The sequence below is a fragment of the Ambystoma mexicanum genome, chromosome 6q (assembly GCF_040938575.1).
Source record: "Ambystoma mexicanum isolate Mex_15411 chromosome 6q, UKY_AmexF1_1, whole genome shotgun sequence".
Classification (NCBI taxonomy): domain Eukaryota; kingdom Metazoa; phylum Chordata; class Amphibia; order Caudata; family Ambystomatidae; genus Ambystoma; species Ambystoma mexicanum.
The window spans coordinates 730,118,258-730,143,663 of NC_090937.1; the positions used below are offsets into that span (position 1 = coordinate 730,118,258).

At 50.4% G+C, this 25,406-nt stretch overlaps 1 protein-coding gene across 2 annotated transcripts in view; it reads left to right on the forward strand.

The window, feature by feature from the left end:
• Positions 1 to 25,406, forward strand: part of ARHGAP10 (Rho GTPase activating protein 10) — a 2,208,119-nt gene that overhangs the window by 842,904 nt on the left and 1,339,809 nt on the right. Inside the window, exons 6-7 of one of the 2 annotated variants that reach the window (XM_069631250.1) lie at positions 14,481 to 14,591; positions 18,069 to 18,173. In XM_069631250.1, the coding sequence (XP_069487351.1) occupies positions 14,481 to 14,591; positions 18,069 to 18,173 (216 nt within the window). The remainder of the gene's footprint in view (positions 1 to 14,480; positions 14,592 to 18,068; positions 18,174 to 25,406) is intronic. The other variant, XM_069631251.1, reaches the window with a different exon arrangement.

Below are 25,406 nucleotides of genomic sequence, written 5' to 3' on the forward strand. Positions count from 1 at the left end.
CTATTTGGTTCCTTCCTGTGCCTATTTGCCTTCCCTCCAATCACCCTTCTACAGTAAGATCCTAATTGCCACCCCCTTCCATCTTCAGGACAAGCGCCCCTGCGCAGAAGCAGGATGGATAGCCCACAATATACCAATCAAAGGTAAGAGTAGATAGATTGAAGGGGAAGATAGATAGGAAGATTAGTTAGTGCAAGTTACCTTGGGAAAGTTACATTTATCTATGTTCTTGTGTTTCCTCATAGATTCCTAGTCTATTGGAGCTTAAGATTTTGGGAAATAAAAACTAAGGGTTAGAACAACGCACTCAGAGAAGAAAGTTACATTATAAAGTGTGGTGTCCCCGCAGAGTCAGGTAAGCGTTACAGACGCAGGGCACTCCGGCGTCTACCTCAGACCGTAAGGGTCTCAAGCCCCACCCGCAAACGCAGCCGCGACCAGCGATTGGGCTTTCATCAAACACCGGCGCTACCTCAAAAACATCCGACGTAACGCTCCATAGAGCGGCCGTCGAGAAACAACGCGTAACGCAGGCAACGTCGACACCAGAGCCCTCTACTGACGAACTCGTTGTCGAGAGCCTGGCGAGAATTGTTTCCGAAGACAAACGTAAGCGGACGACGAAACAGACGTCGAATACCGCACCAAAAGCTATAGAAACGCCGAAAAAGCACAAGAGTAGCCAGGAACTGCCCCCTTCATCTAAGGGCACTTCTGAACTACCGGAGGGCTTTTCTGAGGGCGACGGAAACCTTTCTTCGACGTTGTGGGAGCGTTCTAAGCGTTTGGAAGGTGAAAACACTGATTTCCCACCTCTAGACTATTCAGGGGTCCCCCATGAGACCCTTGAAAGAATCCATTCTTGTATGGAGAAGATGGAAAGGTTCTTGGGAAGCCAAAACCCACCCACACACAAAAGACCAAGAGAATGGCCCCAGGATGACCCTAGGGTCAAGATCCCTAGGCTGTTTCCCCTTTCTACAGACGTATATGACCTCACTGAAGAGGAGCAATACCTCCAGGAGGATGAGGAGGGTTTGGGTGGAGAGGAAGAACATGAGGAAGAGGGGTTTGAAGAAGATCCTTACACTAGTGCAGGAGTTTTTGAAGAAGATACAGCTACCTCGCAGCCCTGGCAATGCCCATCAGTGCAGCCTTGGCAATCCCCATCTGTGCACTCAGACCCTGATGCCTCTCACCCTTCTCCTCCCAAGGATTCACCTATTGGAAACACCTCTCCCATAGATGACCAACCTTCACTTAATGCACTATTGCGCAAGGCAGCAGCGCATTTTGAAATAGACACAGGGGAAACTCTTCCTGACATAGACTTTGTAGAAAAAGTTATTAAAGAAAAAGCCCCTGTTAGTCAGTCTATTCCGCTCCTGGCTTCTATAAAGAGAAAAATAACTCCTTCCCTTTCCAATCCTGCATTAGTCAGAGGGGTCAACCCTCGGATAGAAAAGCTCTTCAGCCCTTCGTCCTCTGACCCCTTGTACATCAGAGGACATTCTATTCCGGACTCCCTTGTAGTTACTAATACAAGAAAAAGAGCGGGGGTACCACTATCCACTAGTGAGGCACCACCTGACAAAGAGGGCAAGAAGCTCTATGCACTTGGGAAGAGAATCACGACCTCTGCAGCCTTCTCAACTAGGATTGCAAATAACAATTCCCTACTAGCTAGCTACGCAGACGCACAGTGGAGCAAGCTGCGCAGCGAAGCAGAGGACGCACCAGAACCCCTGCGTGCACGCCTGTTAGCTATCATCTCAGAGGGAACTCTTGTAAACCAGGGCATCGTAAAGAACTCCTTAGATGCCGCAGAGGCGGCTGGCCGTTCCCTAGTTCAGGGAATACTTCTCAAACGCCATGTCTGGCTGCGCAATTCGGGATTTAAGCCGGAAACCCAGGCTTCCCTGATAAATAAGCCCATAGAACAAACACATCTGTTTGAGAAAGCAGTTGATGAGGCCCTAGAACATCCGAAGAAGGAGTTTGATACCATCAAGACTCTTGACCAAATTTCTAGGCCCCCTAACAGACGCGGCTATGGCAATAGACGCTCCTTTCGTGGCCAACGCCAGCAAAACCAACAGCAATTCTACTCTGCTACCAACTGGCCCTCTAACCAGGGTAACAACCAGTTCAGTCAAAGAGGCCAACGCCGTGGCAAAGGAAGAGGTCGCGGCTCCAGCCCCAAAGGTTCCACGCCCAATACCAACAAATGACCCGAAGATTCGGGTCCCCTCCCATGCATCACCGGTCGGGGGCCGGCTAACATCGTTCCTATCAGCATGGGAGGAAATATCGTCAGACCGCTGGGTTTTATCCACCATAGCCCACGGATACTGCATTGAATTCAACGGTTCCCCGAAGTACAGACCCCCACGGAACCTACGCATGACACCGGAACACCTCACCATTCTTCTTCAAGAAGTAGAAGAGCTACTGAAAAAAGAAGCTATAGAGGCTGTCCCCCTATCTCAGGTAACAGAAGGTATTTATTCAGTGTACTTCCTTGTACCCAAAAAGGACTTAACCATGCGCCCTGTATTAGATCTGCGCCCAGCGAACAAGTTTGTCAAACCCCAAAAGTTTCGTATGGTGACCTTGCAGGAAGTAATCCCACTGTTATCACAAGGGGATTACATGACAACACTAGACATGAAAGATGCATACTTTCATATTTTAATGTTGCCAGCGCACAGAAAATACCTCAGGTTCAAGATAGAGAACAAGCACTACCAGTTCATAGTACTACCCTTCGGGATAGCATCTGCACCAAGGGTATTCACGAAAGTACTGGCAGTGGCAGCGGCCCACCTACGCAGGTTATCCATCCCGGTATACCCTTACCTCGACGACTGGCTCATAACAGGGGATTCTTACGAAACATGCTTCTCCAATACCCAAAAGACCGTAGACCTTTTGTCCCAACTGGGCTTCTCCATCAACGAAAAGAAGTCCAGCTTAGACCCCAGCCAAATCAAACAATTCCTAGGGGCTCTAATTCGAACAAAGGACGGCCTCGTCTTCCCCTCCAACGAGAGGGTCCAAAACATGCTGTTTCAGATCCCCCATTATGTGGTAGGTCGAGAGGTGACGGTACGCAAAGCAATGCGCTTGCTAGGGATGATGGCGTCATGTATTTATTTGGTACCTCACGCGCGCCTGCGCATGCGCCCAATGCAAGAGTGGCTCTACAGCCAGTGGTGTCAGGCCAGCGGACAATGGGACGATCTAGTGGTGGTCTCGCAGGCCTTGGTTCTCTCGCTACGGTGGTGGACAAAAGAAAACCTGTTATTAGGGAAAACTTTTGCCACACCCGCAGTGGAAACCACTCTAACCACAGACGCATCCCTTACAGGATGGGGGGCTCACCTATCCCATCAGACTGCTCACGGAGCGTGGACTCCGAGCCTAGCATCCAAGTATATAAACCTGCTGGAACTACTAACGGTGTTCAAAGCACTGAAAGCCTTTCAGGAACACCTACAAGGAAAGACAGTGATGGTCCTCACAGACAGCACCACAGCCATGTACTACCTCAACAAGCAAGGGGGCACTCACTCTCCAGGACTGTCCAAGCTGTCCCAGAATATATGGAAGTGGGCTCTCAAACACAACATGTTCGAACTGTCACAACATGTACCAGGGGAACTCAATCTGCTAGCAGACAAACTCGGCAGAGACTTCCCTCTGCCCTCAGAGTACGAATGGCGTTTACACGAAGAGATTGTCTTCGACGTTTTCACACAATGGGGATTCCCGGAAATAGACCTGTTCGCAACTCTGGAGAACTCACAATGCCAAAGTTACGCCTCCAGGTACCCCCAGAACCAGTCCAAGGGGAACGGTCTGTCGATTCAATGGTCAGGGAAATTTGTTTACGCCTTTCCCCCGACTCCCCTTCTCAACAAAGTGGTACACAAGATGCACCAGGAGCAGGTTACCATGATACTAGTGGCCCCAATGTGGGCCCGGCAGCCATGGCTCGCTCACTTGATGGAGATGTCCCTATCTCCCCCAGTGAAACTTCCCTGCCCGTACAACATGCTGTCACAGGACAAGGGCAGGACACTGCATCCATGCCCTCAGACCATGAACTTAGCAGCCTGGCTCCTGAGATCATAGAATTTGGACATTTACAACTCCCGCAGAGATGTATGGACATCCTCAGGGAAGCCAGAAAACCTAATACTCGCCACTGCTATTCTAGCAAGTGGAAAAGATTTGTCATCTGGTGTAGAGGTAAGAGCATCAACCCGGTTGACTGCTCTTCCACTAACATTGTTCTGTACTTGACCCATTTACTGGATTCAGGTCTAGTCTTCAATTCCATTAAAGTCCACCTAGCGGCACTTTCTGCATACACCACTTCCCAACTTAAAGTGTCGTGGTGGAAGATACCAGTTATCAAGGCCTTCATGGAGGGGGTAAAGAGAATGCACCCTCCGATAGCTAACTCAGCTCCCGGATGGGACTTAAATGTGGTACTTTCTAGACTCATGAGCCCTCCTTTCGAACCCATGCACAAGGCAACTCTTAAAAACCTCACTCTTAAGACTGCTTTCCTAATAGCTATCACCTCCATTAGGAGAGTAAGTGAACTACAGGCTCTTTCTGTACTAGACCCCTTCGTAACAGTTCACAAGGATAAGGTGGTTCTACGCACACACCCAAGGTTTGCACCAAAATTCATCTCGAAATTTCATGTAAACCAGTCAATAGAACTACCAACGTTTTTGTTTGTTTGTTTTATTATTTATAATGCGCACATAACCACAAGGATAACAAGGCGCGAACATAGTAAGAGTGTTGTATAGCTTAGTTACATACAGCAAACTAAATAACGTCCCGTGGAGTTACAATAAGGATACAATGGTAACATGGGTAAACGGGTATCAAAGACATTTTATCTAGTGCAGTTTATATAGTAGCAGGAGGTAGCGGGGGTACACTGAACAATAATACAATTGGTGATGATACATACAATAATACAAAACGTTCTTTCAAAACCCTTCCAGCTTGGGAGAAAAAAGTCTGCATACACTAGATGTACGCAGAGCTGTCATGTTCTACATGGAAAGAACCAGACCACTGAGAAAGACTAATCAGTTCTTTGTCTCTGTGGCGGCAGGAAGAGAAGGAGAAGCAGTTTCAAAGTCCACTATATCTAGATGGATTGTTCAATGCATCACTCTCTGTTACACTCTTGCTAAGAGAGAACTAACCTTCAAGCCAAGAGCACATTCCACTCGAGGCACTGGGGCTTCCATGGCGTTCATTGCAAATGTTCCCCTTGAGTCCATCTGCAAAGCGGCTACCTGGAGTTCTGTGCACACCTTTACAAAACACTACTGTCTAGATGCACACTCTAGATCTGACTCCCAGGTGGGACAGGCAGTATTAAGACATCTTTTCTCTACTGTTCCTTCTCATAACCCACCACCAACTCCGGGTACTGCTCGCTAGTCTATGCACAGCATGTGATTCTAAGCAGATTAACAAACATCAGAAGACAATGCATTACTTACCGTAAAAGCATTTCTGATGGTTGTATCTGCTTAGATTCACATGCGCCCACCCTTCCTCCCCGCTCGGATGGAAGGAACATAGACATCCTTTTCTATATTTCTCTCTTTTCTGTACTCACTCACGTCTAGAAGGCTCCCTCAGGGCAGAAAAATACAAACAGAGGGACCTCGACGCGTGAGGGATTGTGGGTACAACGCACGTCACTATAGGGATAGTGTTACAGACACGCCTTGTCGACGTCCCCTTTTCGACTACGAAAAACAAAATGCAATACTCCGCAGTGACCACTGGATGTCGGACCTATGCACAGCATGTGAATCTAATCAGATACAACCATCAGAAATGCTTTTGCGGTAAGTAATGCAGTCATATCTGCCACGTTGTTTGCTCACCACACTCGTACAGGATAGTTCAGTGCCTGTTAGCTCATGTCCATCAGGGAGTGTGGATTTCTCGTTTTCCCCGTTGCTCCGCGGCCGACACAGTACTTTAGATCAGGATTCGTTTCATATAGGCATTTCTCCACTTGCTGTTTGTTACGTGCTTCCTTTCAGGGAGGGTGGGCTCCGACAAAGCCTCACCACTGTAGCTTCCACTGTGGGGGGGGCAATCGCCCGGCTTCCCCGCAATGTGCCGCGGACACCTGTTTCCTCCGTGTTCTGGATCAAGTGCTCAGTTTGTCAGGGCCTCCCCACCGACGGTGACAATTCGGCAAACCCACGCAGGCTCTAAGTCCAGCAGCCTCAGCTTACCGGTCCCGGTCCTGTGACCGCTGCAGCCAACACGCTCCACTTTGCCTCGGACTTAGGTGTCGGGCACCCACCTTGGGTTGACCAGTCCCAGCCAGCTATAGTTGTTTCAGCCGCGAGTCCTGCACCCATCAGCACTCCGGGCCGCTCCTCTCTATGCTCCAGCCACCTAGAGCGTCTGCGACTCGAGGCCTCAGGTCTCTGGTTCCCCAGCGCGATCAGCACTCCTGCCTGGCCTTGGCAAACCGTACACACGACGTATCTCGGGAAGCACTGCCCCAGCGCTGCCAGGATTTCACATGTGTATGCACGGTGCCTTACTCCACTCAACCCTCCGCTCGGCGCTCCGCAGTTGGCTCTAGAAAAAGGATTAATTTCCAGACGGATATCAATCGGGCCGGAGCCCTCGTATCAGGCAGCCATTGCAGTCGTGCGCAACAGCGCCCCCGGCCATCTTCAGATTTTTACTGCACGTTCAAGTGTTGGGCGTCCTCGTGCTTAGCTCTCGAGCTTTTACTGCGTATTGCGTTTTTTCAAAGAGTTTACTCCTGCTTTTTCGGTCAATTCGAGCCTCAAGCTCTACCAATTCTTCTTCCGATCAACAGGGACCCGTTTCAGAATTTTTCTACGCCCCTCAAGGGCGGGTTTTTGTCGAATTACACTTCTTGGAGGATTCCGGAAGACCTTTGAGGCCTATCCCGTTTCGGACATGGCCCAGGACAATGGAGATTTGACGCCTACTGGATCCAAACTGTTCAGGAACTGCCCAGGATGTGGATTACAGAACGTCTTCAAGGAAGATGAGCACTCCCGGTGCCTCTACTGCCTTCACTATGACGAATCGCACGTGGAGAAGGACTGTGCGTTCTGTAAGAACATGTCCGTCTGGACAATGAAGGATCGTCGTACTTGACTCACCAACTGGCTGGAGGGGAAGAGCCCAGCAGCAGGTGAGAAGAATAAGAAATCCGAGCGGTCTTTTAAGACCTTTTGAAGGCGCTCCGGCGATGGGAGCCCAACAAAAGGATAAGCACTGCGGGCACCGGGACCGCAGTTGGTTCGGGCTCCTCGGCTGCAAGGCAGGGCGCAATGTCACTGATGCCAAAATCCACGAGCCAACGCTCTGGCTCGGTGAAAAGGAAGTCGGAGAACCCGGGTAAGCTTTGGGAGAAGCCCCGGTTGATCCCGACAGAGAAAGCCGAGGGGGGGCGAGGCAGTGACCCTCCCCCTATGGTGAAGGCCTCAGACGCGCCCAAGGTCGTGAAGGCCCTGATTCACCCGGCAAAGGCCTCGATTGAAGGAGTCGTGGCGGCCCTGGCAAAGCCTGTGGAGGCTACCCCAGTGGAGACGACCTCCGGGCTTAGAGTTTCCCTGCCACGCAGGACGGAAACATCTTTCCAGCCTATCGAGAAGACCCCTGTGAAACCCCGAGATGAGAAAGAGGGGTGGGGGCACGGTAGCCCTAGCTGACACGGATACCACCTCGAGGATGAGCTGGCTGGTGTCAAAAAGATCCTGGTCAAGAAGTTAGAGGAGGCCAGGGCGCCAGGGCCTACGGGAGGGATCCCGACGAGGCGGACGTAGAGAGCAATGGTGGGGCTGACGAGGAACCGCGGACTGTTGAGGAAGCGGAGGAACCCACGCCACAACCGATACTACAAGACAATTCAGGAGCAATCTTGATGGCTTTGCAGACCCTGTGTAGGGAGATAAGGACAAGGTTGCCCTTACCACCAGCGAACGATCCAGCGGTGCCTGGATCTTCGGGGAGCCCACCGAACAAGCGGAGGCGAGTCCATCCTCCACCTCCCTTCCAGCCTTCACCCCATCCCCTCCTCCGAGGGACGAGACTGGGGCGGAGACGGCAACAACGGGGACGGATGACGACGGGACAGATCTCATCACCCCCTGCCCTGCGAAGAGGGACCGGTACGAGAAGAAGTACCGGGTCCCGGATTCCGCTCCTATGTGCCTCAGGGCACAGCTGACCCCGGATTCGGTGGTCTCCGTGGCGGCTAAGAAGAAATCGGCAGGGGCGACGGCATCAACTACCACTTCCCCGCCAGACGACGAGGGGAAGAAGCTGGGTGCCATGGGACGACGGGTCATTTCGTCGGCAGCAACGACCATCAAGGCGGCAAACGCCCTCGCGATCGTGGTCGCTCCCATCCTGGACTTCCTCCCAGATGGCAAGAGGGCATAAGCCCTTGAAATGCAGCAGGAAGGTGAGGTGGCGTCTGATCACGCCATCACGGTGGCCACGGACATCGCCGACACCGGCTTTCGCCAGATGAGCAACAGCGTTTGCCTTCGCCGGCGCGGTTGGCTCAGGGCCACTGATTTCCGTCAGGTACTGAACATGCCCTTCGACAGGAACAACCTGTTTGGCAAGGCAGTGGGCGAGTCACTGCAGGCCATCAAGGTGGACTTGGAGATGGCTCGGGCCCTGGGTTCTCTCCAACGGCGGCCGTCCTTTCGGACCTCCGGAGGCAAGTCTCAGGGTGCCTCCAAAGGATTCGGCGGCAGTGCCTCGTTGTACCGCCAGGCAGCCCGCTCCTCGTCGCAGGAAGCCTACAGAGGCCGCAACAAGACAGGAGGACATCGTCGTCGTCGCCAAGGAGGCCAAGGTGGCAAGACCTCTGCGAAACAAGACAGAACCGGCTGTGACGTCGGGCCCCCACCCGAGCACCCCGGTGGGAGGCCGGCTGGCGAAATTCATCAGCATGTGGGAGTCCATCTTCACCAACCATTGGGTGCTGGATGCCCTAGTCAACGGGCACTCCCTGGAGTTCCAAAGAAAGTTTCCCACCTGTGGCCAGGAAAGAACACCATGTGCCACAGCTGCTTCTGGAGGTACGAGCAATGCTTAAAAAGGGCACGATTGAACTCGTCCCAAAGATGCTCCGGGGCTCCGGAGTATACTCGCGGTACTTCTTTGTCCGAAAGAAGACTGGTGGCTGGCGGCCAATCCTAGACCTTTGCCGCCTCAACAAATACATCAAGTCCCAGAAGTTCTGGATGGTCACCCTTCAGCACATGCTGGGACAATTGGAGGATGACGACTTCCTTTCGTCGCTGGACTTGGAGGACGCTTACTTCCACATCCCCATACGAAAAGGACATCGAAGGTTCCTACGGTTCGTGGTCCAAGGGCGGCACTACCAGTTCATGGCCCTGCCCTTCGGATTGAAGACAGCGCTATGGGTCTTCACCAAGTGCCTGGCCCCAGTGGCGGTGCGGCAGCGCCTGCAGGGGATCCACGTATACCCCTATCTGGACGATTGGCTCACCCGAGCAAAGTCAAGGGATCTCGCCGTCGATCACACAGCGAAGACCATCCACCTGCTCACGGAACTGGGATTCTCTATCAACTTCGCAAAGTCCCACTTGGTGCCGTTGCAGGACGCCCTGTTCCTGGGAGCCAGACTCGACACAGTGGCACGGTTGGCTTCACCGTCTGAGGAGAGGACGAAAGCCATCCTCGCCAAGGTACAACGGCTGTTGACCATAAAAGGCTGTTGACCATAAAAGTGGCCAGGGTGAGGTCCATCAAGTCCCTGCTTGACATGATGTCATACATCTACCTCGTGCATCTGTGAAGGTTGTGGATGCGGCCACTGCAGGAGTTCCTCGACGCCCGTTGGATGCAAGCGGCGGGCAACTTCGAAGACAAGATCTCCCTCAACAAGACTTTCCGCCAAGCGATCCGATGGTGGGGCAACCGCGCACATCTAGCGGTGGGTATGGACTTCCAGACCCCAGCACATAAGGAAACGGTGACGACGGACGCCTCCCTGGAAGGATGGGGAGCGCACACCGGAGATCTCCATGCAAGAGGCCTTTGGCTCCCGGAGGAGAGGTCACTACACATCAACGTCCTGGAGCTCCAAGCCGTGTTCTGGGCCCTCGGGTCGTTCCTCCCGTCCCTCAAGGGCAAGGTGGTGAGGGTCTTCACCGATAACACCACCACGATGTTCCACATCCGGAAGTAGGGGGGCACCAGATCCCCAGCCCTATCCAAGGAAGCGCAAGATCTGTGGCACTGGGCCGTTGCCCACGGGATGTTCCTGGTACCCTTCCATCTGGCAGGAATAAAGAACACCATCGCCGACTCACTCAGCAGGGAGCTGCGCTCTTGCCACGAGTGGGAGCTTCAGCAGGATCAAGTGGATCTCCTGTTCCCACGATGGGGCAATCCCCAGATAGATCTATTTGTGACGGCGACGAACACCAAGTGCCGGAGGTTCGCCAGCAGGTTCCCCCAACCGGGGAGCATGGCCGACGTATTCTCATTCCCCTGGGACGGCCTGTCCTGTATGCGTTCCCGCCGCGACTCATCAGTCAACTCAGATGGCCCCGGTGCAGGATGATCCTCGTCGCACCGGCGTGGCCGAGTCAGATCTGGTTCCCGGACCTTCTGGACATGTCAGCGTCCCCCCCAGTCAAACTGCCGACGGACGCGGATCTTCTCGCCAGGGAAGGAGGCGCCATCCTCCATCACGACCCGGGATCACTGAACCTGCAGGCCTGGCTCCTGCAGCGCTAGCGTTCGGTGGGTACGATATCCCAGCAGACTGCAAGGAGGTGCTTGCAAAGGCCAGGGCGTCTTCGACTCTTAAGTGCTATGGACACAAATGGAAGAGGTTCTCTGTCTGGTGCCGTGCACAAAAGATCAACCCTCTGCAGATTATGGCCCCTCAAGTGCTGCCGTACTTGCTGTCGCTGGCCAAGGCGGGGCTGGCGCACGCCTCCATCAAAATACATCTGGCGGCGATCTCCCGCTACACCAGAACTCCGGTGTGGTCATCCCTGTGGTCTCATCGCCTGGTGAAGGAGTTCATGACAGGACTGTTCCGTTCGTTTACGCCGGTGAAGGCTCCGGCGTGGGAGCTCAACGTGGTGCTGACCAGGCTCATGGGCCCGCCATTCGAGCCTTTGCATTCGGCACAGTTGAAGTTCCTATCGTGGAAGACAGCGTTTCTTGTGGCCATCACCTCTGCACGACGGGTGGGAGAGATCCAGGCCCTCTCCTGTATCCCTCCATATCTGACATTCAACGAGACTAGAGTAGTGCTGAGGACGCACCCCTCCTTCATGCCCAAGGTGCCGTCGGACTTCCATCTCAACAAGCCCTTGGTGTTACCTATTTTCTTCCCGTCGCCTTCGTCACAGGCTGAGGAGACTTTGCACTCGCTGGATGTGGCTAGAGCGCTGAAGTTCTACGTGGACCGCACGAAGAGTTTTCGGAAGACATCACAGCTGTTTGTGAACTTTGGCCCTGTGAAGCAAGGGAAGGCCCTCTCGAAGGCTTCCATTTCCAGATGGCTCTCCGGCTGCATCATGCACTGTCACCGGTTGGCAAACCGACCGTTGCCCGGCTGTCCGAGAGCACATTCAACCAGAGCGATCCCTGCTACTACGGCGTTCCTGTCTGGTGTGCCCCTGCTGGACATCAGCAGGGCTGCAACGTGGAGGTCGACGCACACCTTCACAAGATTCTACTGGCTCGACCGGGAGCTTGAAGGTGAGCATGGTGAGGAGGTAAGAGATGCTTAATGTTCAGTTGTTGAAATGTTTAATGTTGAGCCTTGCAACCTCCCGTGGTTGTGCATGTGTGTACTGCTATGTATTAATGTATTCATGAGCATGTGAATCCATGCCAGACCCTGTGCTGGAGAAGGAACAAGTTACTTGCCTGTAACTGTTCTCCAGAATGGGTCTGGCATGGATTTGCATGCAAACCCTCCCTCCAACCCCTCTGCGGCTCTTCTTTTGGTCCTACTGCCACTTTAAGTGCTACCAAATCTGAAGATGGCTGCCAGAGGAGGGGCTTAGGTAGAGGGCAGTCATTGGCTGGGGGTAGTATGAGCCAGAGACCAGTGATTGGTTATTAGTAGAATGTGCATGTGAATCCATGCCAGACCAATGCTGGAGAACAACAGTTACAGGTAAGTAACTTGTTCCATCTCGGTCTTTGAGGAGTGTACCCAGAGGCTTCATGTAAAGGTTAAAAAAAGGATTGGTGAGAGGGTGGAGCCTTGGGTGACTTTGCAGGAGACTGGGAGTTGACTAGAGCGCAACGGACGGCCTCATGTCTGCCTGAGAACTAATTCAGGACAGTACCAGAGAATCTGATCCTATTGGTGACGAGAGAGAGGATATAGCGGTAGACTGTGTCAAATGCAGCAGAGAGGGCAAGGAGAACGAGTTGCCCTTATGCTTGATTTGTTTGGGATCATCCACCCCCTGGATGCTAGGCGTCTTGATGCTACACTTGGGACAGAACCCAGACTTTTGGTCATTTAAGAGGTGTAGTATATAGTTTCTGGCGAAGTAGTTGTGTATCAACTACTTTGTGTCAAGGTTTTGCCACTAAACGGGAGGTTTGTAATGGGCCATTAGTTGTCCAGATCACCTGGGTCTAGGTTTGTTTTTTCAGTCGTGAGGCTGTCTGGAAATGGCCCTTCTGTGGGGGAGGCATTAATGATGCGGAGTAGTGCATTGAGCAGCGGGCCCATCTATTATTTAAGGATGGAGGCTTGGATATCATCATCGGAGTAGGAAATAGGTTTGGGAGGCAATTATTTGTTTAGGAGATTGGGGGATGATTTAGTTCAGAGGGGCAGTGTGCGTGCAAGAGTGCAGGGGGGTTAGTGCTGTTGCAGGTTGATTCAATGATCTGTCTTATTGTGTCTATTTTTTCAATTAAACTAGTTGGATTTTCCCTGAGTTGCTTGCACCTCTGGGTCGAGTGAGGCTTTGGTAAAATGCTTTACTACTTGAAAGGCGGCTTTGCGCCTATTGGAGGCTCCCGCAATAGTGATGGAGTAGTAAGCTACTTTGGCCTCGATAATCTAATTCTTAGTTGGCACAGAGAGATTTGAGGTTGTGAAATCGCCAAGACTATGGTTTTTGCACCACCGTTTCTCTAGGGCTCTGAGTTATGGTTTGAGGCAAGCTCAGGAGTAAACCAAGGGGCGGATTGTTTGATAATAGCCTGCTTTTTTATGTTTTTAGGGGGCATGAGTGTCCACCAGATTCACAGCCGAGTTGTTGAATAATTCTAGGAGGACCTAGGCATTCCCTGTGGTGAGGAAGATTGTGAAGTTTGCTTCTAGGTGATTGACTGGGAAGATTTTTAATGAGTGGCGCAGAGTAAGAGGGCGTTTGCCTGGCCTTTGTGGGCCATGGTTGAATAGGTGATCGACAGTGGCATGGTGGTGTGGTCAGACTTGTCGAGTGGAAAAAATAGAGTGTGGTTAAAATAACCGGTTCTAAGGGATGTATCCCACGCAGGAGGTTCTACAACCACGTTTTGGCACCAGCAGCAAATGGTGTAGTCAACGTTGCATGATTGTGCCAGGTTATAACTTCAATGTGCGTTACCATCTTTACCTTTTAAACAACACTGTACTTTTTCTGTGGCCTCCAACACTGTTTTCAAACATATTTCGCTTGGTGAATCAAATTCTACTACGGGCTCCGAGAAGCTAAGAAAACGAAAATGCAGAAAAGCTTAACAAAGATGTAAGTACTCAAGCAGGCCTTCCTCCAACTGAGTTAACTACGGGTTTCAAAAGACCATCAACCTCACTTTGTATTAAAAGTATTTTTATGGCAATACCACCTATCGTCACACAGTGAAACTGACCTTGAGTCCTCCTTTTAATCGTGTCACCCCCCTTAAACTCTGAACCTTACCCCCCGCCCCATCAAACCTCACGTGTCTGTTTCTTAAATCTTCCCCAATGGCTTTTGGCATCCAGAAGCAGCCAGCTTGTATGAGGCATGTTGCAATCTCATATGAAATAATGCTTTAGGTAGTGTGTGTGTGTGTGAGGACTGATTATTCTAGAAATAGGGTAGAACTCCCACTAGAGTGCAGTAGGATATTGTTGTAATGTGTCGATTCTACACTCGGGCTCCAAAGAGGATGAAAAGATTTGACTATGAATGAAATATGTTTTACTGTGGCAAAGTACAAGCTTCATTTGTTAAACCTTCTTGGGAATTTACTTGGGGGGTTTTTCATAATGATTTAGATACTTGTTTGTGCAGAATTCATACTAATGACGCAAAAGCTTTTTGTTTTGGTTTTTGGGTCTCTTTGTCCAAATGGAGATTTGTGGGGCCTGCTCTTAGTCGTACACCATATACCTATAATCTTCAACGTTTGTTTTTTGCACTTAGGCAGACTGCCAAGTGGAGCTGAACCGACAACATTTCTACGAGTTGTCCCTGGAATACGTGTGCAAGCTGCAGGAAATCCAGGAACGGAAGAAGTTTGAGTTTGTGGAGCCCGTGAGTACAGGCCAGTTTTTTTTCAAATAAACGTTGCATATTTGTGGCTAGCAAAAGGTGCCAAATTAAAATAGACGAAATGCCTGGTTCTCTGATATAAAATTAGGGTAATAGAGATGGAGGCCTCTTCCATCTGCGCAGCACGAGGCGAAGATAGAAGAATAGTGGACTTTCCTCCAGTCTGCACCCCCACAAACAGACAAAATTGCTGCTGGGAGGTGTAGTCCGGCAAAAAGGTGGTTGAGCAAAACGCGGCTTCTCCCGGGCTGCAAAGAAGAAAAAAAATGATTTGGTTACACAAGTTAGAAGTACCTGTCACTGTTGACCTCCCCGAACCCATTTTCCCCCTCTTCCTACCTTGGAGAAGTGGAATGGACGATGGACCTACCTGTCTTGCCAGAACCAACAGACGCGCACCTGAGTCCTTAAGTCAGATATCAGCCTGGTACCAAGTCAAACTACCAGGTGTCCTAAAGTTTCCAGAGAGCAGGAATATAACGGGGAAGAAAACCACACCAAGTCCGCAGGGAGCTTACCCAAACGGAATGAGGGTGCAATCTAAGTGAATACAGGAAACAAACCCAAACAACAACAAAAATCCAAGTCTCTGTATTCAGAAGCACAATCCAAGTAACGCAATGTAGGAAGCACAGCCAAAGTAAAAAAACAAGAGATCCAAAAAGGCCAAGTAATCCAATGCCGAAAGGGAGGGAGATCCAGGTACCAAATCCGTGAGTTAACAAGTGAGGGTTCCAGAGAAACAGAAAGAAACCAGAAATCCAGGCCAGAAGAGCAGCAGAGTGGCTGTCGGCGTCTGCGCTGCTGGGACGCATAGTGTGGTGTGTGTCCCTGGTCGACCATACGCCACGGCAACATCCAGCTCAATCCATCTGCACCAGTGCACAGGTCACCCGCGGCGGGCTGTGACAGATGCCTTTCTACATAATGTTTTGACCCAGGCACATCTTATCCAATTGGTCTGCCAAGCGACTCGCAAAGCAATGTGAAAGTTTTGCGAATTGGTTCATTTGAATATATTTGTTGCAGAGACACAAACTATGAAGGATTCTGAATTGGGTCTTTTGTGAATAAAATGCTGAATTAAATTGTAGATAGTTTAATAAAGGCACTCTAGCTGAAATGCCAAAAATGAGGCATTGCATACTGTCAACAATCTGGACATTAAAAGTTAAACTTGAGAGACAAAATGTCTTTGTATTTGGTAAGCATTTTGGCATGTCTGTGTTTTTGTCAAATCATTTTCTAAAGCGATCGCTGAACATTGAAAAAAAAAACAATATTGTTTTGAGGGGTGGGGATTAAGGGGTAAGGGGGGGCCCCTTCATGGCTCTTGATGGTAGATTTCACTGAGATAAAATATGCTGACCAGAGTCACGCAGGAGATTTGTTTCCCGCAGATGCAGTGCCAAGAGTTTCAGAAAATGCTTGTTGTAAATTAGCCCAAGGTTTGGTGTACAGACTTTTTGTTGGTTGCTATTATTTTTTAATTTCTTTCAAAGTGTTTGATTGAAAAGCCAAGTCTTGAGCTGTTTCCTGAAAGACAGGTGGTTCTCTCCAGGCAAAGAGATTTGGGCAGGGTGTTCCAGTTTTGTAGCCAGAACTTAGAGGATCTTTCTTGACGTTTTTTGTTAGTTTGGGACTAGTACTAGTAACAGAAGGAGTGTATGTTGAAAGATAATTCTGATGGAAGAGGGGCCCCCTCTATGGTTTTGAAATGAACCCTTTTTTTGATAGGAAGCCACTGGAGAGTTCGTAATGCTGGCATGGTATGTTTAAATAGTTTCATTCTGAGAACTAGTGCGGTGGCTGCATTTTGAACTCTTTCAAGTTTCCTTATTAGGTAATCTGGGAGTCCGAGATGGAGGCTGTTTGCATACTCCTGTTTGGATAGTATTAGAGAAATGATGGCCTTGGCGCTGTGGGTCAATGTTAAGTAAGGTAATTGCTTTGACCTGTGGATCAAGAGTGAGGTTGTTGTCCATTCTCATTCCAAGATTTCTTACTATGGTTGATGGGTTTGGGCAGGAGCCCATCTTGTCAGGCCAAGGGGTTGTGGTGGAGTCTGAACCTGTAGGATTACAGAGCATCGGCTTTGTTTTGCTAGGGTTGAGTTTTAGTCTGTTTGCTTTCATCCATGACAGGAAGTTTTTAATGTCTGGAGCGTTTGGTGATGTCTTTCACAAATGTATAGATTTGTGTGTCATCTGCATAGTTATAGCCACAGATATGAGATGTATTAGTGTCTAGTAGGGGTGTCATATAAATGTTGAAGAGTAGATGTGAGAGTGTGGATCCTTGCAGTACTCTGCAAGAAGGTGGGCGAAGCCGGGAATTATAGGGGCCCAGGATTGTGGTTTGCATTAGGAGGTGATCGAGTGTAGAGCTGATTCTTTAATGCTAATACCTTCCAGTCTTTTTTAGGAGAATCTCGTGACGGATGGTATCAAAAGTGGCTGAGATATCTATCTAGCAGGATGAGTTCACTCGAGTTTTCAACCGCATTGTTTTTATAAAGTATGGATAGTATGATTGTGGGAAGGTTAAGGGGGTTTTATACCACAAATGAGTCGAGAGGGCCCAGCCCGGCTGAAGTTGTGTGAGGGCTCATTTCAACTTGATTGTTACCCCATGCACTCGCTTGCTTAGAGGGGAAAGCAGCCTGAGGAACCTGTGGGAGCATACATTTGTAATGGAGATAAAGATGAGGTTAATAGCCGCCAATTATCATTTAACGGCGAGCCAGCAGGGACCTGAAACACTGAATGCCCGCTGAATAGCAATGAATCCTTCTATGTAAGCAAGTGGCTGATGTGGAGGGAACTAGTGGTGAAAGAAAACAAAGTGATAACACTTCTACTTTCCCCATTGGAAGTGATGGCACGTCGGGCTCCAGCCAACGCAGCTTGTAAAGATAAGCGCTGCAGAGCGCACACAGTAAGCCCCAGAACGTAAATGATATTTTAAGGAATATATCGCTGTTATTAAACTGCTGACTGGCAATATGGGGCAACTTGCTGCCCCCCAAGTCCCCTTTCATTTGCAATGGTTGAAAGCCCTAGACGCCGTCCTTGAGAGGGAGGTCTATAAAATAATGTAGTGGAGACGGATTCGTGTGTGGAAGGCCTTGGTAACTAGAGACACGAGGAAGATGCCATTACTCGTAGTGCTACTCTTCAACGAAGAGTAGGACTAGGAGTAAATGGGGTTATTGTACCTTGGCATCCCCGGTGCTTGGGTGAAATCGGGTTTCGCTGATCACAGCCTGATTGATGTCAGTCGCTCTGTTATCTGACTAAAACCAAGGTGGCAGATTGAGTTTCTGTGTAGGTCTTATTTTTCGTTGTCTGTGTCTGCAGCAGCAACATGGAAGAGTAAGCGACTTATTCAAAACTGAAATTAATGTCATGCACCATTTACCATATGTTGCTTTTGAGGCCTTTCTTGTTCTTTCTTTAGATGCTATCATTCTTTCAAGGAATCTTCACGTTTTATCATCAGGGCTTTGAACTTGCAAAAGATTTCAACCACTACAAAACGGTGCTGCAAATCAACATTCAAAATGTAAGCGAGCATTTATGTATATTATTCTATTTGCCACTGAGTATATTTAATTGATAATTCAGCGAAGGCAGATAACATGACGTTTCTAATTTGGTTGTTTTGTTTCGTACAATTTGGAATCGAGGAAGAAGTGCTGCATTAAAAAAATTAAGCTGTCAAATGCTGCCCTCTTGTGTTTAGTTAGTATTAGGACTGCCTTATTCAGTGTGGGTGATGCATGCATCTCGGCACCTTAACATCTGTGAGAATGTTGTATGTTAACATTAACAATTCTGAAGTTTACTTTAACACGAAGTGTAACCACAGCAATTACTAAACACGCATCCTTAACTTGTTAAATGTCCGCTTTGTTTCAAACGCACAGTCAGCTTAAGTTTTCTCTATTTAGTGTTGGTCCCATCGTGGTTAATCTTTTTCATTTAATGCAAGGTTAACTTGCCCATTGATCCGCGATTTGTAATGTGCCAAATACTCGCCACGTGCTGAGTTCATCACTCCTTCGTCTGTCTTCGACGTCACAGTCCTCACTGCATGAGGCATAGTCTCCAAATACAGACTTGCAATACGAACCTTTCCAAAATATGAACATGTAAGAACCAACCCCGGCTTGCCATACTCCTTCGTTAATGTATTTTTAAATCTAAATCTGTCCCTCCCTTTACACACTGGCTTGTTATATCAAGCTGCCTGTTTATTTAGGGGGAAGAGGGAGTCTAGGACTGCGACGAAAAAGACCAGGACTCCGGGATATTTCGATACATGCATGATCTGTCCGTTAAAATTAGACTAAATAAGGCTATGAGGGCCAGAGTCATGTCCGAAAGTATTATATCTGGGGTCTTCCTTTGGGCTGCAAGTTTTTTTTTTGAATGGCTTGGTTTTACTTTTTGAAAAAAGGTTAATCCCTTAGGGGCGGAGAAAGGAAAGGGTGCAAGGCTTTCTGTCATGCCATAGGCATTGAGAAGTCGGATGATACCAGTGCAGTGCTCATAAATATGTGTTCTTGAAAAAATATTTGGTCTCTGAGATAAGTTGGCAGAGGCAGTGAATTACATAATGATGCACTTAGGCTCCTGAATGTTACCTTACTCTGAGCCATCACCCGTGTCAGGTGACGACCGACGTGTGTGCCGGAAATAAATGGAGGCTCCGCCCAGGCTTGGGCAGGGATTCTCAGAACACAGCACACAGCGTGACATGTCTTCAATGGGCTCCCGCGCACCAGGTGCAGTGAACCCAACAACTGGCGATGAGGATGGAATCCGGGTGGGACACGTGCGTTGAAAGGCTGGAGATGTTCTTCGCCACCTCTGGGGAAGACGATGACCAAAAAATGTAAACAATACTCCTATTCTATGCAGGGAGTGAGGAAGACCAGATCTTCAAGTTCCTTCAACCAGGTGACGGTGACGACTCGTATGCAGAGGCAAAGACTGCGCTCCAGGTTTACTTTCGTCCCATGGTTAATCGGGATTAAGAGAGATTCAGGCTGCAACGGGCGCACCAAGACACAACGCAATCTCTAGACACATACCTTGCATGACTTCGGCGCCTGGCGATGTCCTGCCGTCCCAACGAGACTGATGAGGTCCGTGCCCAGATAATTCAACACTGCTTATCGACTGCCCTACGCTGACAAATCCTGAAGGAACTTGATGTTCCATTGCAGCGAATCCTGGAGCTGGACCGGGCACAGGAGCTCCTTGTGCTGCGCAGATGGATAGGCCTCCTAGGCAGGCTTGCTTGATACAGTGTGCACGGTGATGGCAGGTGGTGCGCCGAACCCCAGTGGACAACCCTCGTATGGACAAGGTCTGGTGAGCTGGCTGAAGGCGGCGAGCAAAAGCTATTTGATAACTACGGAGGGCCAACCCCACATGAGCGGGAATGCCCGGCGGTTTGACAGAGCTTTGGGCGGTGTGGTAAGCCCAATCACTTTGCAAGTTTGTGCCAAGCACCATGCCCTGGCCCGCCAACAGCAAGACCGCCACCTACCCTGCCCCAGCCACGCCAAAGGAAGGTTGCAGCTCTAGGGGCAGAACAAGCACCAACACACTTATGCCTCGAGGGCACAATGAACCTTGAAGATGCATTCTTTGCGTCAGAGAACTGCTGATGTAACGTGGGCACTCAAAGCAAGCTAGTGACGATTCTGTGAAAGAATGTGCCGGTGCTCGTGGACACGGGAGGTTCAGTCAATGTAATGCCTGTGGGACAGTTTAAGAAGTTGTCACCACCACTGACTGGTGCTGCACTGCCCCAGGATTCAAATCGTCACCTACGGGAGCTCAGCTCCCATACCACTGGATGGGGCTTTCCACACCTCGGTAAAGCACAACAATGGGTCTGTGGAAACTACGTTCTATGTCACACCCATTGCAAAAGACACATTTCTGAGCTGCGCTACGGGGTAAGACCTCAGACTGGTGCAGTTCGCTTTCCAAGTGTATGTTAGTGACTCTGAGTGCCTGCTTGAGATGTTTGCACACCTGTTCAATGGCATTAGATGTCTGAAGAACCAAGAGGTGAGATTTCACATTGATGCCTCCGTACAGCTAGTGGCACTACGACACAGCTGAATACCATTACACCCGAGGCAGAAAGTTCAGGAAGAGCTGAGGAAGCTCGAGAAGGCGGACATCGAGAGGGTAGTAGGCCCCACCTTGTGTGCGTCTCCCTTCGTGGTGGCAACCAAACCCAAATCTCCTAAAGAGGTTCGAATATGCGTGGACATAGGCCATCTGTAGGGAGCGTCATCCCACGCCTACCCAGGGTGATATCCTTGCCGATATACAAGGAGCCAAGGTCTTTTCCACCCTGGACCTCAAGGCAAGGTACCATCAAGTCCCCCTACACATGGACTCAAGGCCCATCACCACATTTTCTTCCCACTTTGCGCTCTTCAGGTACAAAAGACTGAGCTTTGGGGTGTCCTCGACAGCGGAAGTATTTCAGCACACCATCAGGGGCATACTAGCAGGGCTCCCCGGAGTTCTAAATGTAAAGGGCGATGTGCTAGTCTTCTCCAAGTCGCACAAAAGACCATCTTCCTCAACTAGAGGCAGTCCTCACTCGCCTTACTCAACATGGGCTCACGCTCAACAAACGTAAATGCCGGTTCATGCAACCCAAGGTAAATTTGTTTGGCCTTGTTTTTCACAATAGGGGGTTTTCCCCCCAACCCCAAGAAAGTGAACAACATCAACAGGGCAGTCCTTGCACCCGACCCACCCACCCCATTTAGCCACCATCGCCGAACCCCTCTGGATGCTCACCAACAAGGGACCAGACTGGCTGTGGGGACAGACGGAAGAGAAGGCGGCTCTGGTCATGGACACGGCCATGGCCTACTTCGACCCTGCCCATACCACAGAGATTGTTGTGGACGCTAGCCCCGTCGGGCTTGGTGCAGTGCTTCTGCAAGTCAATAATCAAGGGGTGATATGCCAGCAAGGCCCTATTAGAAGTGGAACACTGATACTCCCAGATCGTGATTTTGTGGGGCTGTAGACATTTTCACCTCTATATCTTTGGTCACCCTGTAACGGTTTACACCGACTACAAGCCCCTCGTCCCGATCATGATAGGGTCGGTTCCGCGGCCACCTATACGTTTGGAACAGTGGCTCCTCCAGCGGTAAGAGTATGGGGTGACCTTACTGTTCAGAGCCGGGGCTGACAACCTTGCAGACTACTTCCAACCAGCGGGTAAGGGCGACCCAGGAGCCCGCAAAGACGAAGGGGGCAATACAGAAGCGTTTGTCGACATGACAACACAGGCATCTGTCCCCAACTCGATGTCGCTGACCTCACAATGCCACCAGGAGCGACTCGGGTCTGTAGGATCTAATGGCCCAGCTGCAGGCTGGCTCCTGGAAGCCCTTTTTGTCGGCAACACAGTTTCGCACACCCGAGGCCAGACCTTTCTTTAAGGCCTGTGGCAGGTCCGGCCAGAACTTTCAATCGAACGAAAAGGGGTTCTGCTTCGAGGGACGCAACTGGTCATTGCATTGGTGTTAAAATAGAAGATTCTGGCTTTGGCGCATGTCGGACACCAGGGAGCCAGCAAGACCAAGGCCCGCCTCCGCGAAAAAGTGTGGTTCCGCGAAATGGAACGCAAGGTGAACAAAGCCTTGGCCAGGTGTACCTGGTGCCAAGCTGCAAGACCCACCATTAAGGAGCCATCCATGGAGTCTCCCGTGAGGGCCACGGCACCATGGAAAGCACTCAGCATGGACTTCGGGACAGTGCTGCGGTCTGAGAATTTCATAGTGGTGCTAGATGAATTCTCAAGATACCCATTAGTCCAATTTGTGGTATCCACGCCAGCCAATGTGTTGATTCCAGTACTTGAAGGACTCTTCGCAGCCCATGGGACCCCAAACTCCATCAGGTCAGACAATGGGCTGCCCTTCCAATGGGCTAACTTAATTCCTGCTTTCTATGGAGTGACTCACAAACTCATCAACCCCTGCTGGCCCACTGCTAACTGGCTTGTGGAATGATTCATGAGGACCCTGAACAAGGCGGCCCGGATCGCAGTGGACACGGAGCAGCCCCTCACCCTCATGTCATTCCTCATGGCGTACGAGAGGACTCTGCATGCCTCCACAGGGATGTCGCCGACCGAGGCCCTAATGGGGTGCTAGAGCGCGTCACTCATCCCGGAGCACCACTCAAGATGACTGGTGGACCCCGATCCGGCGAGATAGAGAGAGCGTCAGGAGCGGGCCAACGAGCGTGAGACTGTCCGGCGACCCGGTGGTGGTCTTTGAAGCCGTGCTTGTGTGAACGAGAAATCCTACCCACAAGTTATGTCTCCACATGAGACCACGCCATGGACAGCAAGGAGGAGAAAAGGGACCATGGTCATGGACCCACAGGGACGAGAGTCGATAATTATGAGCTCCAGTTGGGTTCGACAAGTTCCGCAATCCCCGGCGACAGTGAAGAAGGGGAGGAATCGTCCATCAGTCCATATGTCCGGGAAGGGGACCCACCAGGACCAGGCCGCTGCGAAGATGGTTCAGAAGTCCCCGACCGGAGGTACCCCCAGTGAATCGACCGGCAACTCGCAAGTAGACTCTGGGACAATGAACTTGAGTGGAGACTACAGCAGTTATTGTGATGTATCCTGTTTTTGTTGTTGTTGGTTGGAGGTCGTTAGGGGGAGACTTGATGGGATGTTATGACGTGAGCCGTCATGCGTGTCAGGTGACGACTTGTGTGTGTGTGTGTGTGCCGGAAATAAATGGTGTCCCCACCCAGGCACTGGCAGGGATTCTCTGAAAAAAATACAGTGTAAGGTGTCTTCATTGGGCTCCCGGGCACCAGGCCCGGTGAGCCCAACACAGTATGCTGGGAAAACTGGATGCATTTGTTTTCTGGTTTCATAAAACCTTTCACAAGTAAACATAACACATGGGAGTAACCTATAGCAACTATCAAAAATCACATCAAACGAACAAATTAAAATGACGATATCCTCAATCCACGTAAACACAGTTATAAGATAATTGTAATTAGTTTGGCGACAGCCAGAGTCAGTGCAGTAAGATCCTCTGAAGACATTCTGCATGATAGATTCCACTGAATTAATAAAGGGACTGAGTAATAACCGGTGACGTTGAAAAGTACCGGACACACTCCTAGCAAGTGTCTCCAAGATTCTGACTGACCCAGTTTGTTGATAAATGTGCATGATGCTACTGGTCTACTAGAACCGGCTCCAATGTTCACTATTTCGCCACAAAGCAGAATATTCAGTTGGAACTTTAGGAATGTTTCTCTGATATAAACTTGGTAATTTAAGTAAATAGCCGGGTAAAAGTCTCACTTTCTCCAGCATAGGGTCTGGCATGGATTCACATGCTCATGAATATTCCCTGTCGTCAGGCTGGGAATCCTCAGAAAAGAAAAAATCAGTTTCAGTTTCGTTTCTGAACTGTATTTCTTAGTAGTAACCAATCACTGGTCTTTGGGTCATACTGCCCCCAGCCAATGACTGCCCTCTCCTTAAGCCCCTCCCCTGGCAGCCATCCTCAGATTTTCACCACACGTTCAAGTGTTGGGAGTCCTCGTGCTATAGCTCTCGAGCTTTTACTGTGTTTTGCGATTTTTCAAAGAGTTTAATCTAATTTTTTTGGTCCATCGAGCCTCAAGCTCCACCGTTTCTATTTCCGATCAACGGGGACCCGTTTCGAAATTTTCTACGCCCCTCAACGGCGGAATTATCGTCGAGTTTTCACTTCTTGGAGGAGTCCAGAAGATCTTTGAGGCCTACCCCGCATGGACATGGCCCAGGACAAAGGAAACACGACACCCGGATCCAAGCTGTTCAGGAACTGCCCTGATACGGACTACAGAATGTCTTCAAGGAGGACGAGCATTCCCGATGCCTCTACTGCCTTCACGAAGACAAAACACACATGGAGAAGGACTGTGCGTTTTGCAAGAACATGTCAGAACTGACTATGAAGGATTGGCGTATCCGCCTCACCAACCGGCTGGAAGGAAAAACCCCAGCAGGTGAGAAGAAGTCGTCCGAGCGGTCTTCTAAGTCCTTTGAGGGCGCTCCAGCGACGGGGGCCCATCAAAAGGCAAAGCACCGGGAGCGCCGATGGGTCGGGCTCCTCAGCTGCCAGGCAGGGCGCACTTTCACTGACGCCTTCAACCACGAACCAACGCTCTGACTCGGGGAGGAGAAAATCTGAGAACCCGGGTAAGCTTCTGGAGAAGTCCTGGTCGATCCCGACAGACAGCCGAGGGGGAGCGAGGCTTTGCCCCTTCCCCCAAGGTGAAGGCCTCAGGTGCGCCTAAAGTAGTGAAGGCCCTGATTCACCCAGCTAAGGCCTCTATTGAGGGAGCAGTGGCAGCCCTGGCGAAGCCTGTGGAGGCTATCCCAGTGAAGGCGACCTCAGGGCGTAGAGTTTCCCTGCCACCGTGGAGGGAATCCTCTTTTCAGCCCATCGATAAGACCCCCGTGAACACCCTGGTGGAAAAAGAGGGGGGGGGCGGTGGCCATCATGGACGCTGATACAGCCTCTGAAGAGGAGATGGCTGGAGTCGCTAAGATCCTGGACAGAAAGTTTGAGGAGGTCCGGTCCCACGGGAGGGATCCCGACGAGGCAGACGAAGAAAGCGATGGTGGTGCCGACGAGGGGCTAGAGGAGGAGGAGGAGGAGGACTCCACTCCCCAGCCGTCCTGCCCGTCGCAGCCGACACCTGGGCCACA